At 37.5% G+C, this 18,763-nt stretch overlaps 1 protein-coding gene across 1 annotated transcript in view; it reads left to right on the forward strand.

Annotated features, from left to right (window-relative positions):
- Positions 1-18,763, forward strand: part of LOC307175491 (ankyrin-3-like) — a 331,772-nt gene that overhangs the window by 106,043 nt on the left and 206,966 nt on the right. Inside the window, exons 2-7 of the mRNA XM_079900598.1 lie at positions 2,594-2,695; positions 3,184-3,282; positions 3,491-3,589; positions 11,318-11,416; positions 16,436-16,621; positions 18,501-18,599. Of these exons, the coding sequence (XP_079756724.1) occupies positions 2,594-2,695; positions 3,184-3,282; positions 3,491-3,589; positions 11,318-11,416; positions 16,436-16,621; positions 18,501-18,599 (684 nt within the window). The remainder of the gene's footprint in view (positions 1-2,593; positions 2,696-3,183; positions 3,283-3,490; positions 3,590-11,317; positions 11,417-16,435; positions 16,622-18,500; positions 18,600-18,763) is intronic.

The raw sequence follows: 18,763 nt of genomic DNA on the forward strand, positions 1-18,763 counted from the left end.
GCAATGCCAAACATTTTCAGACCTGGAATCAATTCAGGGGCTTTCGTTGAATTCTGACACCTCTTTTTGAACTTTTTTAGCTGCTGTTTTTGTGTACTCAAAGTCAGGGTTTGGGGTGCTTACTTAACTCACAGTTATTATCTTTGGCTGTTGAAATATCCAGGCAGACTCATGTCATTTGTTTTCAGAACAGCATCAGAGCCCTTCTGGGCAAATTCCCTGGTAAGTCACTGAGCGGGCACAAAGAAGATGGTATTTTATGGTACAATGACCCAGCTTTGCACAGCTAATTTATTTCTAACTGAACTTACAAACCAAACAAAAACTAACCTTCTCCAAGTACCAAAGCTGTTTAAAGACTGAATTTTATTTTTCTTTACATTTCTGGAAACTTTGGTTTGTTCTTTGTCTGATTTGAACCAAATCTGTCGTCTTCCTCTTACTGAACTCTCTGCCCTGATTCAATGATCTGCGTGCTTGACTCAAATCCCCATTTTGCTTCAGCAGCACCTACGTGTGTTCCCAGATACCCAACTCATGGCTCAGTTTATGCTCTCTGCTGTTCAGCTTTGTATCATAGTAACTTAAGTAACTGCTGTTGTTGTTGTTAATAAAGCCTCCTGTATTATTCTAGGAAATAATCAGTTATTTCCACATAATTTACTTATTTGTTGATTCATTCATTCACAGAACATTTATAGGCACCTGCTGTGTGCCAGGGATGCTTCCAGCTGTAGAGGAAAGAGAAAGATGGATGTTATACATAGAGTCACTGCCTTGTGCTAGGTCAAGGCATATGGCAATGCAGGCAAGCCAAAGATTTAAGACTTTTAAACCCACAATCTTTCAGCAAGTTGGTTTACCATTTATTTAGAGCAATGGTTCTCAACAGGGGCGGTTTCACCCTTCACCTCGGGAAACTTGGAGACATGAAGACATTTTTGGTTGTCACAAATAGGAGATTCTACCTGGTTGGTAGATGCTGGAAATACTGGTGAACATAGACACTGACCAGGACTGTCCCCATATCAGAGAATTATCTGGATCAAAATGCCAATAGTGCTGAGATTAAGAAGCCCTAATTTAGAAGAAGCAGTACTCCTTCAGAGAGAGGCACACTGCTGTACATGGGGAGGGAGGAGACCCTGAAGACAGTGCCCTTTTTCTTTGAGGTCTTGATCAAGTCAACTCAGCTGAATTGACCCACACCAGAACCAAAGATCCTTCTGAGGGATGGATCCTTTCCTTCATCTCAGGTACATTTCCAGGGTTCAATTAGTATTCCTGAAAGATTGGCATCTTGGTGACTAACTTTTTTAAGTTGCCTACCCCTTAAATCTGCCTCTGCTTGTTCTTAAAGGGCTTTCAGTTTAGGGAGGAAGAAGGACAGGTATCAAAAACTATGATACTGGGTGATAAATACCGAGAGGGCTCAATGAAATCAGTGCCTTGGGAACAGTGAGCAATTAAGCTGTGCCTGGTAGTCTGGGAAGCCTTTACAGATGAGGTGGTAAGTGAATGAGAGTTTGAAGGACGTAGTTGGCAAATGGCTGAAAGAAGACACTTTCCTCTTTTAAGCCATACCCTGCATGATTGCATTTATAACCAGTGATGTTTTGGGCGGCCCTTTCAAGAAAATCTGCTTCTGTGTTGTTTTACATGGAGCAAGTTTCCTTTACAAATTGTACAGACTCAACTTTGCAGACTTTCTTCTCATCACCTTCTTTCTATTAAAAATTTCAATAGTAGATGATTTCAGCTGCGTAATTGTAGGTAATAGAGTTTAGCAGTAGTTCAGAGTTGTATGCTTTCAGTGAATGAATTACAGACTTGGCTTTTGTTGTTTTAAAACTGTGTATATATTTCTTTGTTTGAACCTGCTACTGCTTCTGATAAAGTTTTCTGCACGCTGTAGATTTAGCTGGCTTGAAAATATATGGAAAGTATGCTTCACAAACTGTGTAGACATTTATAAATGAATGCTTTTCAGATAGTCTGTGTTCCAACACATGGCTATGTCCTGCAGGAAAATTCAAGAGAACATCATTACCCACAAATTCCTGTTAAACTAGTGTGACATTAAATGTATTCGTGAAGCTATTAATTGAAAAGTTGGAGAGGTACAAAAGAATGGAATAGATGTTAAATTTCTTTTTTTTTAAATTATATGAGTTTCAGGTGTAGCCTTATAGTTCAACATCTGTATAATTAAATTTCTGATTAAAGAGAACAGTGAGGTTTATAATAATGTAACTACCAGAAAGTTACAGGATTTTTCTTAACTTTCATGAAATTGTATGTGGATTTAACGTACCTACACATCATGGAAATTTTCTCTTTCGGTTCAGAATCAGTTATGACATCAGAGAAGGGGTAACTTTGTACACTTGAAACTAACTTTGGAAGAATTTGTACTTTTCCTGGTGACTTTATGAAGACCTTTTATTAGTGTTTTCACGTTAGAAATAAAATAGTTCAATTGAAAAAAATCTCAGTTTTACTTTCTTTTTAGTTTGGACAATAATTCTGGGTAGTTAGCAACATGCATATTAGTTTCCTTTTTTCATCAACATGTTTTTTCTTTTTTATTCAGTCGGATGCCAATGCAAGTTACTTAAGAGCAGCTCGAGCCGGACACTTAGAAAAGGCCCTTGACTACATAAAAAATGGAGTCGACATCAACATTTGCAATCAGGTTAGTTGTGGTGATTGTTGTTGTTATTTAAGTTTTTATTTTATTTATTTATTTTATTTATTTTTTATTTTTTAACATCTTTATTGGAGTATAATTGCTTTACAATGGTTATTTAAGTTTTTAGATAAAATTTTAAAAATCCAGACTTCAAACTCCTTAAATCTTTCGTTAGATATTACCAAGACTTTCTCTTTTTTGTCAGTGTTTTCTATTAAATGTCTCCAGCTTGAATTATCAAGTTATTCTCTGCTTTGTTAGAGAAGCATTCAGAAATGTAGATATGTATCCTTTAGTAACTAATTCCTAAAATTTAGTACGTAATGACATCAGAACAACCTATCTAATTGCCATGAGTACTTTTATTCCTAATTCAAGTTCCTACACTAAGCACATACAAGTGGTTGTTGGTGGGAACTCTTCAGAGTTCTTGGTTGACTGTTTACTCTTCCGTTTTCAACCTGCTGACTAAAACTTTCCCTTCTCTTCAGAATGGGTTGAATGCTCTCCATCTTGCTTCCAAAGAAGGCCATGTAGAAGTTGTTTCTGAGCTGCTACAGAGAGAAGCCAACGTGGATGCAGCTACAAAGGTCAGTATGACACATTTTGTGCTTTTTATATCAATTGCCCAATTCAGTGAGAATTCAGCCCTCGCTAAGAATTGGGGCACGCTTCTCATGAGATACCTGTCAACCTTGTTCTCTTTGGGGAACTTATAGAGGGATTTGATATTTTGTAAAATGTTGAAAGTAGAGAGAAAGATGGGTGAGCGCATGTATCTTGCCTTTTGTTTTACAGAAAGGAAACACAGCGTTGCATATAGCATCTTTGGCAGGGCAAGCAGAGGTGGTAAAGGTCTTGGTTACAAATGGAGCCAATGTCAATGCCCAATCCCAGGTAAGCCTACGGCTCTACTGCCAAGAAATGTTGTTATAATGATTCACAAACAATGTTCTGGGTCAGGTGCTTGCTTGGTTCATGTATCTTCTAAGAATATAATACTTAAGAGCTATATCCCATGAAGAACCAGATTATTCTGGATTATTCAATTTCATATATATCCTCATTTGCAGTACTCTTTGTGTGAGACGTAGAGGTTTTTAAAAGGCATCCATCTGTAAAACTGGTGTGTGTGGCTAGTAGTCACAGACACACATGATTAGAGGACCTCTGTAATGTAGAGACTTATTCTGTTTTATGATGTTAGCTCAGATCCAGTCTCAGTATTTACTCACAGACAAAGGAAATGAGGAGGCCTATAAAAGAGGAAATACCCTTAGAAGTTCAGAATATATCGGTGCTTTATCTAGTTAAAAAAGGGAAGACACTAGTTAATTCCTGTTTACTAACTCAGGCATCATCGTTGTTCCCTGAAACAGATTAAAAAGAAAAAAACAAGCAGAAGAAACTTTAAAATCCCCAAAGTTTAAAATTTCCAGATTGTTCGTAATGAATATACACTGATAATTCATTCAGAAGATCCTCCTACAAGCTCTCAGAATCTTCCATGAAGTTCTAAGGAAAATACCAATAGATTATCATTTGGCAGACTTTGAGTATAAAAAAATTAAGTTCACTTTATTGTTCTAAAAATATAGGTCCTTATTATCCAAATTATTCATTACTATTCATGTCCCCACAGATGTGAGCTTGTGTAGAAGAGCAAACACCATCATAACATACAAATATCCACTTAGGACCTGACCATTTTTTTTTAATTTTTTTGAAGTATAGTTGATTTACAGTGTTTTAATTTCTGCTGTGCAGCAAAGTGATTCAGTTATATATATATACACACACACACACACACACACATTCTTTTTCACATTCTTTTCCATTATGGTTTATCAAGAGTATTGGTCACACTAAGTGAAGTAAGTCAGAAAGAGAGAGACAAACACCATATGATGTCACTTATATGCGGAATCTAAAATACGACACAAATGAACCTATCTACGAAACAGAACAGACTGAGTCTAAAATACTGAGTCTAAAAACAGACTGAGTCTGTTTCGTAGATAGGTTCATTTGTGTCGTATTTTAGATTCCGCATATAAGTGACATCATATGGTGTTTGTCTCTCTCTTTCTGACTTACTTCACTTAGTGTGATCATCTCTAAGGACCTGACCGTTGTTAAAACTGGTCCCTACTCAAACATTCCTTCCAGCTGAAGGCTGACATCTATCCTGGTTCGTCAGTATCTACCCCAGGGTATTAGATTTTGAACCAATTGACTGTAGAACAAAGCTGCAAGTTTTGCAAAAGATGTAGGATTTCATGAAGTCAGGGAGAGTGATGCTGGAGGACTGCTGTGGTGTCGTGACTTTCTGGCAGTAGCTGCCCAGACTGTGTGAAGAATTTGGATGATTTCCTGACAGTGTTTCAAACTCGAATGATTTGAAAATCAAAAGATTAAATGAAGAAAAAAAATTAGGTGAGGGCTTTGGTTCCCAAGTAGTTTTTGCAAAAGGACTATCTTTTTGCTTATGCTCTGAAAATAAAAAGTGAAGGATGTCAAGCTGACATATAATTTTGTTGCAAGAACATCATACATTTTTTCCCCCAACATCATAGTTGGTTTAGTCTTCATTCACTCTGAGAACCTGTACATGAATGCAGTTGTAACCTACCTTTTGTTAAATCATATGAAGTCATTTTTACAAAGTCTGTTTTTCTCTTTCAAGATGAAGTCTCAATCTAACTTTTTTCATTATTTACTGCGGCCTTTTGATCTCCACTTTAAATGCACTTGATTTCCTCAATCTTTTCCAGTACTGATTATGTTTGGATAACAGGAGCCTCTTACATTTTATGGGTCCACAGAATTGTAGTGATTCTCTCCCTTGTTACTCCCACTGTAGCGATGAAAGCTCTGATGCCATTGAATAACAGTGTCGTGGAAAAGAAACGGCACTGTACTTCCAACCACATGATTTCTTGTATAATTGGTCTAACCTCTAGTTCCCTATGGTTGGACATTTGTTACATGGTCTATGCCACCTGTGCTGATTCCCTTTGATAGCTCACTTACAGTAATAAGGCTTTTCCAGAAAGGAGTGATATAAAGTTGAATATTGACAAGTATGGTACTTGAAGAGAAATACAGACCAGCTGACCACAAGAGGAGTACTGTGGTTTTCAACCAATTATTTTTAAATGCCCCTGTAATTTTTTACTTAGAAAATAGCTAGCGTTAAGCTCTGAGATAGTGGGAAAACTCTTTAGTCCATTTTCATTTTCCTATTTTCCCCCCAAGGGAGGGAAAAATTAACCTTCCCTTCTTTTAAACATTATGCACATTCATGACTAATGTTCAGAGGAGGCATGGTTTTAAACCTTCTCTGAAATGTCTGGGAGAAGCTGTAGTCGAAATAAAATCCTAACCATATTTGATTTCAATGTATACACATCCTCTCCTGATGATGAAGTGTGGAAGGAGAACGTGGGCTGTGAAATTCTCTGTTCCTTGCAGCTGTGCTTGGAATACCCAGCCACCCACTTGACAGAAAACCTGCCCCCCTTTCCTCTGGACATCTGCCCCCAGAAGCTTTCTGAACTGCATCGTTCTGTGGACAGAATAAGTAATGAGATCACCATGCAGCAGAATGGAGTTTCAAAGATAATTCCTGGTAGCAACTTTTCAAAAGGAACTTTAAAGAACAGCAAGCAATAATGCCATGAAATGCCGTGAAATTCCATTTGGTGGCAGAACATAAAACATCCCAGGAATATTATTATTCGAGAAAGTGTATCCTTATCTAAGTGAAATTTTACCCTATAGACAATATTTAATAGCCAACAAGAAACAGCATAAAGAGAGCCCCTCACCTTCCTTAAATATAAAAATTCTCCTTGAAAATAAAAATGGCATGGGACAGTATCAAGTTCTGATGAACTGAGGCTCTATACACAAGGAATTTGTGGATATTCTCGTAATAATTTTTGTCATTGCCTTGATCTTAGGTCTTAATAAGTTAGTTACCTCTTTCTTATATTACTTAACATTCCAGGAATCATTTAGGCCTACCCTAAGAAAGAAATTGGGTTAGATAACTAAATTGTGATTTTAAAGAACTCTACTACGATTCCTAACTTCTTAACTCTACTGAGTTCTTAATACTTTATACGAAGGACAACAATGATTAACAGTGTTTGCTCTTGAAAAATCTCAAACTGCCGTGTCAAATGACATCCCTTACGCTTTTCTCCTTCTCTGTCTTTATTCCATAATATAAGGTACCAACTATGTTTATAAAGAAGCAAAGTCTATTTCATATGATATTTTAACTATCAAAGTATTCTAAATTGACAGGTTTTCACAGTGGTTTTACAAAGACAAGACCCTTTAATTAAACCAATGCTTCCTTTGTCTTTCTGGGTTTTTTTTTTTTTTTTTTTTTTTTTTTTTTGCGGTACGCGGGCCTCTCCCTGTTGTGGCCTCTCCCGTTGCGGAGCACAGGGTCCCGACGCGCAGGCTCAGCGGCCATGGCTCACGGCCCTAGCCGCTCCGCGGCATGTGGGATCCTTCCGGACCCGGACACGAACCCGTGTCCCCTGCATCGGCAGGCGAACTCTCAACCACTGCACCACCAGGGAAGCCCCTTTCTGGGTTTTTTAATGTTTCCTATGGGTGGGGGGCGGTCAGGTCCTGATGAAGTCAGACAATGGGTGTGGTCCAGATAGAGCCTTTCTGACCTTTAAACTAATAGCACACCTGTGATGTAAACAGCCTTCACAAACATTAGTACCATATGTAAATCAGTACAAATATATCACGATGCCCTTGACATTTTAATTAATAACAGCACTTTATGATATACAAAGGCTTGGTTGGAGGAAACTAGGATGGATAAAATTGCATGGATGAAATTTAAGCCCTTATTTATATTGTTTCCTTTCATTTTTATTTTATTTTATTTTATTTTAGTGGGTATTAGGTAGCATGCCTCAGTACGGTCTATAAAACTATAAGTCTGCAACTTTGCATACTTATGATAACTCCACAATACTTACAATACTTACAATAACAGCATAATCAGAGCAGAAGGTACTGAAGATATTGGATAAAATCAGACATCAAAAAGCATACTCAGTCTTGAGCCTTTTGAGAATTCAGTGTATTGTTGCTACAGAAAAGCAAATGTAAATTGGGCCACCCATATGTTCCTTTTTGGTCAGCTCTTTGTTTTGGAAATTTCCTAAGTTAGGAAATTAATATAAAACCAGTGATGTACTTTTTTCTCTTAGGAGAAAAATCACATTCTTTCTGAAATATTACCATCTTCCCAATCCAGGTACTATTTCATGAAAAATCATTACAGCTCTAGGTCATCCACACTGGATTACTTGTGCCTTAACCCTCTTTGTACTAGAGAGTAATGGTAATATTTTTATTCACTCTTTCAAAAAGATGCTTATAATTATCTTCCTAGAACCATAACTAGTGTGTATGTGTTCTCACGCCTTGTTGATCCTTTCCCAATAAACAAAATTTGTATTAATTCGTGTTAGTTTCTATTGCTTTAATCCAAATAACTTCAGCAATTTGGAATTATATGAGGAACCCATAGAATAGAAGGCTAATGAAGCTTTCAGAAAGCTTTGGAAACTAGGTAGTCGGAGTGAGAGAACCTCATCAGAAGCTAAAGGGTAAGGTTGCCCTTTGATACAGTCCCTACAGGCCATTCGAGGGTGGGGAGGGGAGATTTGGTAGAAAAGAGAATTGAGAAGGACATAGAATAGACGTGGAAGAGCAAGCAGAGCCGTGCTGCACGTGCGTCCACCCTGTGGTTGAAGAAGGGCAGGCCAGTTTACTTCAAAGTCCAACCAAGACAAGTCCTACCTACACATCCCTGAAGATGTCGTTCCTCTAAAGAAAACAGAAACAATACTGCCAAAGGAAGGGACCAAAATAAACACACACACACACACACTCAAACACCCAGTGTAAAATTGAAATTTCCATTATGGAGGCCTCACCAAAACCATTTTGTCAATATGGTCAGCAGAAGTAGAATGAGACCGTTCAAAGCCATATACTGGATGATTCCATTTGCATGAAATTTTTACTACAGACCAATCCATCGAGATGGAAGGCAGATGAGTGGTTGCCAGAGGACATGAGGAGGGGCAAATGAGGAATGAATACTAATGGTCCAGGGTTCCTTTATGAGGTGATGGAATGTTCTGGAGTTAGATGGTGGGGATGGTTGCCCAACTTTGTGAACAGACTTAAAAAAACACTAAATTTTACACTTTGAAAGAGTGTTTGGGTGTGTGAATTATATATCCATAAAAATATATAAAAATGAAACAATATGAAAGAATGTGACCATTCAGAAAATGACCAGCTTTCGGGTAATAGCGGTACGATGGCAAGCACTCAAAAAACAAGAAGAAAAACTGTTGTGGGAACTATTCACTACAGAGCCCCATCTTGCTGTGACCCGTGTCTACGTATTATTTCTGAGAAATTCCAGTTGTACACATTTCACTCTCTGCCATTGTGGAAAGGGCGCACGGAGTGATCTAAAAGTTGTATTTCTTAAGAACCACTCTTTGGAAGCTCTAGGTCTGTAAGAACAGCATCTCCTAAACCTCAGTGCCTAGTTTGGGGCTTCCTTCAGGGGTCATGAAATGTTTGCTTGGTTCTGGCAGGTTTCCTCCAGAACAGGGCAGGTACACTGGGCTAGAAACCAGGCATTTGTAGGTGAACCAGCGTTTCTTAGGTAACTTGAACTACAGCAGACCTCTGCCCTGAAGTCGAGGATTCACTGACATATATTATCTACTTGATATTTATGTCCGAGAGAATGACATCCATTGTGGAATTTTTCCTTAAGAACTTTACTCCTAAAATCTGAATCTTCCATCTGGAAATTTTGGGTGATGTGGAAAGATATATACTCAGTTCATAAAGTGATAAAAATCCGTGCTGGTTTTCACCTTTCTTTTCTTTTTAATATTTTTAATATTTTTCCCTTTTTTTGGTTAAGAGATATTTAAATCAGCCAAGGATTAAACAATCTTTCATTTTGGTCAGATAAGAAAATGAGAAAATAGCAGTATGATAAAGGGTATCCTAAACAGCTTTCAGGTTCTTTCATAGCTCTGGGAAGAGTGACAGAGATGAAATCCACGCAGACACACACACACACACACACACACACACATTGGGTTGCAGTTTTTCCAGATTTCGTGTTTAAAATTGATAAAATCTTTCATAACAGAACAAAGAAGCAGTGAACTTAGTGATGTTACTAGGTAAATAATTTAAAAGGAAGAAGCTTGACTACTGTGTCATATTCCACTGCCTCTAATTTGGTGTCTCTAATCTTGAGCTTGGCAACCAAATAACCTAGTTTATTACATTTATGTGTAAAATAGAATAAGTAGAATAGAGGAACTCTCTGACGAATGAAGTATATATGCTATGGTAGATTTGTTACGTGATAATACTTTTATCAAGAATATTTTTAACTTACTTCCTAATTCTGAGGTAGAAGCCAAAAAAGTGAGGTTACCAGAGGCTGAATTATGTTCATCATATAGTAATTAATACTTATAGTAATTAACCTAAACCTTTTGAATCACAAAGTTTTGAGTAATGTTTGGTAACATTTAATTTAGAATGTATTTACATTTATTCTTTGAGATTGCATAATGTAAACAACAAAATTTCCAGATCATTCCGTTAAATAGGACTGAATTCTGAAAATCATATTCAAAGAGAATTTATTATAGTTTGAAAAATACCTGTTTTGGTGTATATATCTTACAATAAGTTTTTTAAAATATTACAGTATTTCATAGATGTGAAATACATTGTTTTAGAGAACAAACATACATGCAACATATTTGTACTAAGAAGCTTAAGATGGATGTATTCATTTGCTTCCAAGTTCCGTGGCAGTTGGACACATTTCAGACAAAGATGCACAAGAGAATATATAACATATGAATGTGTGTGTATGTATTCTGAGCACGTCTTTGCAAAAAATGCAAGGAAGGATACTTATAAAGAGTAGACTACTAATAGAATTTGACTTTAAAGTTGAAGATATACCTTTTTCAAATTGCTGTTCTTTCCTTTCTTCTAAGTCACCCCGTCTGGGGTAAGTTTGAAGCTGTAGAAAATTAATATAAATTCTTTCCAAAGTAGGAGCTATTTCAGGTGTTTAAGTTTATGTAAAAGTATTACATATTTTATTTAAGATACATAATTATTGCTTGGGATAAAAAAAGATTCATTGAGACGATGACCAAATGTATTTTTATGCCTATTCTCAGGGCGTCTAGTAAAATCCTTTACTCGTGGTAAACACTCAGTAAGTAGTTGATGGTTAAATGAAGGTACATATTTATCTAAAGTGGATATATTGGTATGAATTATACTTAGACAAGTAGCAATGAACCACACTCAAACTATGAATTAGGAAGTATAATCGTGAATTATACATTCTGCTTAAATCATGGTGCTTAGGTGTTCTAATAAATATGAATATATTAAAGTATTATTAAAATTATTACGTGTGAGATTTCCTGGAATATATAATATCATCAGTACAGTGGAAAGATAGATTTGCTTTAAAAAGCCACAAACATTTTAATTCTTATTTTGCAGAATGGTTTCACACCATTGTATATGGCGGCCCAGGAGAACCACCTGGAAGTTGTCAAGTTTCTCCTTGACAATGGTGCAAGCCAGAGCCTGGCCACGGAGGTAAGACACTTTGGTTCTTTCCATGGGTAAGTTCACGTGTTTATAGGGCATTTTATCAACCTGAAGCTATAAATTGAGAATTTGTCTCACTGGTATGTCATTGCAGTTGTATATTAACGTGTGGGCTCACAAGGTTTTATGAAATATATTAGAAAACTCTAGTCTTTCAAGAATCTTCCATTGCAGAGATACCCTCTCTGCTCTTAAATGCCTGGCTCTACCCTATAACTGAGCTGTTTAGTTACTATTTACATATTTGCTTGAGGACACTTATCTGCTTCTTAACAATTTTCCCTCAAAAGCAGCCACTGTTTTGAAATATTTTTGTGATAAAACATAAGTTTTAAATCTGGTTTTTTCCAAATTTAAGCTAGCATAATTATAATGATTGGATTTATATATTTCTAAAGTAAACTAATTAAACTCACACTTCTAAACAAAACTAGTACACATTTTTAAATACTAGATAAAAGTGGTATTTAAAAAAAAAACGTTTGCAGTCAGGAATAGAGGAGTTATTTAAAAATAAAAAGTTATTTAAGTCACTGGTACTGTTTTAGGTAATACAGTTTATTTTTTAAACTAATCTGGATGGAAGATTGTAATCCCTTGTAAAGTGTATCACTAGAAATCTGTTGCTAATAATAAAGGACCAACGTTTGGGTATTCTTTATTTTTAACAAAACAATGAATTAGAACAGATGTAGGGTTATCCTTGTCATAATACCACTCCTCTGACTTTCATTCTGAAGTATTTCCTGAATGGCACAAGAAAGATGACAATACAGGGATTGCATATAACCTCACCGTTTTTTTGAGATTATGCCTTCAGGGAAACCACTAAGTAAATGAAGAGGCAGTTCACACTAAAAGAAATACAAATGACTATAAATGTTTAAAATACCTCACCCTCCCTCATAGTCAAAGAAGTATTAATTTATTAATCAGATAAAGAATGAGATCCAGTCTTTTGCCCATGGGATGAGGAAGAAATTCAAGGGGTAGAAAAAATTGGAAGTTAACTACCTTATTGGTGAAGTTGACAATTGGTTGCAACACTTTTGCAGAAGCAGTAACTATCAAAATTAGTATTTATACACCTTCTTACGTAGCAATTCCACTTCAAAGAATTTCTGTCACATATATTAGAAGATAATGCAAAAAATAGTTATTATATAAGAAGCTCAACAATATGATTACTAATGACAATTTTTAAAAAACTAGGAAGGACAAATAGGGAAGTCATTGGATAAATACGGCTCTACTTAGAGCTGTAAAGAGTAAAATGCTCTTCTGCACTATTAGCAAGGAGACAAGACTCTATGTACTGATACAGGAAAATGTCCGTAGTGTATTGTTACCAATGGTTTATTCTGAAAATTCGGAGGGAGCCTTACTTTTCACTTCATACCCTTCAGTTCTCTTGGTGATTTTTATCTTGAGAATGTATTTTTAAACAATAATATCCTTAGAGCTCGGTAAGAAATAACAAAGGAACCAACATTTGTAGACGTCGAGCAGGGCCCATCCTCACACTGGGAGGAAGTAGCCTGAGTGAGTCCCTCAAGGACGAAGAAGCGCAGGTCTCATCACGCTTTGCAGGGAGAATGGGCAGCAGAGGTTGTTGTAGAAGAGGAAACCCATTCGCATTTTTGGATGGAAATACGAAATAATATGAATGTCCTGATGACAGCAATTCCTTAGTACTGTTTATGTCTGTGAAGGACAGGTAGTATTCTTTTTCAGGCTGCGATGGACAGAGCATCAAGGATCTCTCCTTTAGAAGCGAATATAAACCCCATTAACTGCTAATAGATTAGAGTTAACTTGTCAGCTAATTATCAGTAACTCACTGAGTTCTCCAATTTTTTTTAAGCTTTCAAGGCCCCAAAAGAGGCACTACAACCAAGTAAAAAGAAATATTATATGAGATCCTTAAACAACTAATTCAGTCTTTTAGCAAGAAGATAGGTAGGTAGATAGATAGATAGATAGATAATGTAGATAGATATGTAGATGACATGTAGATAGATATGTAGATGATAGATATGTAGATAGATAGAGATATGTAGATAGATATATATGTACATAGATAGGTAGGTAGATAGATATGTAGACAGGTAGGTAGATATGTAGATGATATATATGTAGATAGATATTTAGATGATAGATATATAGATAGATATGTAGATAGAGATATGTAGATAGATAGAGAGATAATGCAGATAGATTTTTTTTACTCCTTTATATTAATTTCAAGAGGTTTTGGGGGGGTTGGTAGCTTTAAAAAATAAATGAATGAATGAATGTTCTAAGAACAAATCACATCCATGTCTTCATGAGGGTGCTAGTACCTCACTATATAAACAACATCTGTTGATTATCTAGAGCTATTTGAAGCTTTGACTGAATTTTTAGCTCTTCTTTTGGATTATTATTACTAGAGACTAAAAAGAACAGCAAGAAATAAGATGTTTCATTCACACAATGTTCTAACTGCAATGATATTGGTATCATTTATCCAGAAGTCTGTATTTACAGAATGAACAGTAGTGGCAATGAAAGGATTCCTTAGATAGAAACATTTTAATAGGATTTTTAATTTATTATATGATGTGATATTGCCAAGGTCCATCAATACATTTTTTCTTCCATATGTACCTTGTATATATGTATCGAGTCTTTGGCATGGTTGTGGTTTTCGAAACCTTTCCTGTATTACTGTGTACTACATTTATATCTTTTCCATGGATATCTTCCTTCTTTTCCATGGATATCTTCCTTCTTTCGCTAATCAAAATTTGGAAGCATGAGGTACATTTATTTGTTCACTTATATGGCACAAGTAATTATCAAGCACCTAGTATGTGCCAGACAGTCCACAAGGCAGTGAAGTTTGTCAAGGAGCTCCTATCACGTTTCCTTCCGGCTTGTATTTTTCTCTTAAGAATAACCCTACAGAGCAAACCAAACCGTTTAAACTTGGTTTGGAAACAAAATCTAGAGCTGCTAATTTTAGCTGTTAACACCTTAGGGCTGGTACTTTGTGTCTTTAATTGGTTTGTGCAGGAAGCACATTCTTGTCAGTGCTAATGTCTCAGCTGCAGTTGATTTTCTGGTGCAAGGTAGTTTCCTTTATGTATAGGCCCTGTGGATTGAAAAATTCCCATCAGTGGAAATGTAGCCATTTCATTTGGCTGCAGAACAGAAGTGAGCTGTCATTTTTACCCCTTAGGTTTTGCTCAGGTTTTAAAAGTGAGATGCGACGTTAACTCTTAATACACAATTGTCCTTTCACCATTCCATTTTTTTAAATGTATTTTTCTCTTTTTTTTCAAAAGTAATATATTAAATAAATGAGAAAGTACAATAAAAAGCAAAAAGAAGAAAAAGCCATGGTTAATTTTCCCTAGAGATAACATTCTGTTTATTCATCCAGATTTTTTTGTCCATGTTCACAACGCACACATTTATCTTAATGAAAATGAGATCATATATTTACATGGTTATGTAGATTCCTTTTCCCATAACATTAAATTACACTCTAAACTTTATGTCCCTCAGTGTAACCTGTGATATCATTTTGATGACGTCCAGGTTGTATGCAGCCTTTCTCCATTATCTTACATATGGTTGCAGGGAATGTCCTTCCAGCTGCGTCAATGCTCATCCTCTTCCTTATTTGGGTCTTCTTGGAAAAAGTTGAAAGCGGCAAGTGGAACTTCAGCCAGATCTTGAGGCTTGGAGCATAGATAGAATTTGTGTATGTGGAACAAGGAGGACATTTCAGAGTGCAGCAAATAGCCTGAGATTAGAAGCCAGGGTGGAGATGGTCCGCACGTCCACAGTTAGTAAGGAGAATGGAGATGATTTGTACGAGAAGAGCCTGGGCAATACTGTCACTTAGGCGCTTGGGGCCAATATTTTACACATCCTTGAATATAAATGTGCTGATTTGCATTCAGCCAAATGAGTGGTAGGAGTGGTAGGTGTTTTCCAGCAAGGAATACAATGGTGAAAGTGGTCTTTTAGGAAAACCAACAAGACATGAGTATGCAAGTAACTCTGATTTTTCTTTCTCCCTTATAAGCACTCCTCCATCAGAGCAGCCCTCGATATGTGCCACAGGGACTACAGATATAAAATATCATGACCCGAATAAAATAATAAGTAACTTACTTGCCAATTGTCTAGTAAAAATAATTTTGAAATGTTCTTTTGAGTGTGTGATAATGAAAGCATTGCAGAATTAAAATTTGGGAGCCAGTCCTGGGATGTTCTGCCCTGTACTATGTGTTCTACAGTCAGCAGACCATCCACAAATTAATTAACCACAGTGAAATCTGTAGCTGTCTTCTCTTTGTCAAGTCCTGGGGCCATACGGTGGGAAGACTCAAATTACAGATGTGTGTGTATGTCTGAATTGCCTTTAGTCACATTTTGTATGATCCCTTCTTTCATTGGTCAGAGAAACCACGAGTCTTTCATGTATATCTTTCTTAAAACAGCAGTGAGTATAGTTCATTAATTCACATATACAAATTGAGCACCAGATATACGCTAGGCCACAAGGTACAGTGATGAAGCAGACAGGATATGCTAGGCAACAAGGTACTGGATAAAACAGTTTTAAATTATCAGTGGAAATGTTTACAGCTTATTTAAATGAACTCCTTTGAAAAATTTGCCTGGATTTAACCCGAGAGGTCATTGTTTTCACTGAGATTATTTTATGGATACTGAAATTCTGCCGTCTTTTTCTTGTTTAGGTAGGACTTTCAAAATTTACCCACTTTTTCCACAGAAAGAAACCCATAAACTTATTACAGATTTTTAAATTGTTTCCTGCTTTGGTATATGTGTAGTTTTAAATTTCTTTCCACATATGTCTACTTGAGTACGTCAGCTTTAATAACCCCGAACAAAACTTGACATTTGGTCACTCGGTCACCTTCTTATTTGTTAATGAAGAAGAAAATATCCATAGGGACCAGTCTTGACCCATCCATCTGTTCGCAGGATGGCTTCACACCGTTGGCAGTAGCTTTGCAACAAGGTCACGATCAAGTAGTTTCACTCCTGCTAGAAAACGACACGAAAGGAAAAGTGCGTCTTCCAGCTCTTCACATCGCTGCCAGGAAAGATGACACGAAAGCTGCCGCCCTGCTGCTGCAGAATGACAACAATGCAGATGTAGAGTCGAAGGTGAGGACCTGGGAGACGAGCCCCTCGTGCAGCATCCTGTGTTAGGCACCCAAATGTGAAGAATGCCTGGGCTCCCTTTGGAGCTTATGCCAAACACTTAACTGCACTGAAAGGAATGAAATCAAGCGCCCAAGTCATCCAGCCGAAGGCACATCCCCTGCCCTTGGCATCTAAAGCTGGGAGGGAACTGTGGGTGCTGCCCTATGTGTGCTAACATGGAGGCCACCTCAAAAGAAATCAAACGATACGTACCCAACAGCGTCTTTCCTTTGAACATGTATTTTTAATGTCGTTAACACGTCAGCTCAAACATCAAGGTGAAAAATTACAAAATGCTAGCCACGGTGTGCACAAAATCCACCTTTGGTTGCTATCTCAGACGGTAGGCAATGCACTGAGTATTGATCAGCTGTGGAAACCATGCCAGCAGCCAGGGTCCCAGCCAGCAACTCCCATTGCCTGGACACTTGCAAGTCTCGGTGGAGGAAATGTGGCATTTGGAATAGGCCGTCACATAGCCCTTCATTCAGTCTAGCTTTCTTTCTGTGCCTGTCGTGCTTCCATCAGAGCTTTCACCCTCGTCACTTAGCTGTCATGAGCTTTCTGCCATCCATGATCACCGACAGCAAACTAACCGTTCATTTTTTCCTCCTCCTTGCTTCCAAATGTGTTAACCTAGCTGGTGGTGAATAGAACAACAGAGGTATATATACATATATATACGTGTACATATGATCTATATCTGCATCATCATTTTCCCATTTCTTAGAGCTGCTACCTCATTTCTTTCCCTTCTTCTTTGCATTGCCTTCTGTAGGCTAGATACCTGCTTTATACCCCCGCCCTCAAAGTAGCATGTACCAGAGAAGATAGTAGTTTGATTACCAGGGCTTTCTGCAGCTGAACCTGGTGTTTGAAAGGAAGTATGAGGAAGCCTTGAAACTTAAGGGTATTTCAATAGCGTTCTGTGACACGAAGCGTTTTGGCACTTGAGAAACTTACCAGCTGTACCTAAAGCTGCAGACAACCCTGTCATTCTACTCATCTAGGATTGGTTCTCTAGAGTTCTGCATGACACTTACCCTCAGTGGTGTCAGCCAGATGAAAGTTACCCCAGAAGGGCACACATATGACCCACCCTTGACAAGAGTCAGTCAGATCGCGAGCATGGCTGAGAAGCTTGCTAACAATTCAGAAATGCATCTAGTTCCTATAAGGTTTCAATCTTTGGGGACTAAGTGAATCGCTGCATGTTTTAGCACTTTTTTTAAGGAAGTAAAATGACCTCGGTATGAATAATCCAGAAAAATGTGCTATCGAGGAGGCATTTGCTACTAAAGAGACCAGCTTGTCCATTTCTTCATGAAACGCATTCACCACGATTCAAGACCGATGTGTAATGGTACCTCTTCCCCCCAAATTGCTTTCATCGTTAAAATTGGCTTTTACCGTTTGTTCATTTGACTCTACATTGAATATATAAAACAAGTTAAATTTTGACAGAGTTTCAATGGACGGTTCTATGAATGATAAAACAGTGGTACTGATCGAACTTTCTTTGAGCTGTCAAGATATTTCTTGTCATCCCTAGTTTAACTTTTGGAAACATTGGCTTCTGTGTAGTTCTGTTCCTGGATTACTAAAATGGCTCAGTCTCCACCCTTGGTTCCTCCCTGGCTATTCCTCTGCCTGTGAGTTTGGCATCTCTTTGAAATCCTATGAGCAATTGGCACTAATGGAAAGAAACCTAGTACAGAATGGAATGTGGACCTCAGCGTATTTTGCTTCCCTGTTTTTATCTGGGCAGGGTTATGGTATTAACACGTCGGGCAAGGGGCCGGCAGGAATCAGCTGAACGTCTGCTCTGTTTTCTTTCCAGAGTGGCTTCACTCCGCTCCACATAGCTGCTCACTATGGAAATATCAACGTAGCCACGTTGCTGTTAAACCGAGCGGCAGCCGTGGACTTCACCGCGCGGGTAAGAGTGCTGCGGTCTGACGTGCGCTTCAAGCATTTGAAACGATTCTTAACCCTCCTTCCCCACCATGAGGAGGAGGTCAAGACAGTTGCCCGCCAAGGGTCCTCCCAGTCAGTGGAAGGTGTGATGTCTACTTATACTAGTGCGTTTTCTTGCATACAGGT

Source organism: Stenella coeruleoalba, assembly GCF_951394435.1.
Source record: "Stenella coeruleoalba genome assembly, chromosome: 16".
NCBI classification, from domain to species: domain Eukaryota; kingdom Metazoa; phylum Chordata; class Mammalia; order Artiodactyla; family Delphinidae; genus Stenella; species Stenella coeruleoalba.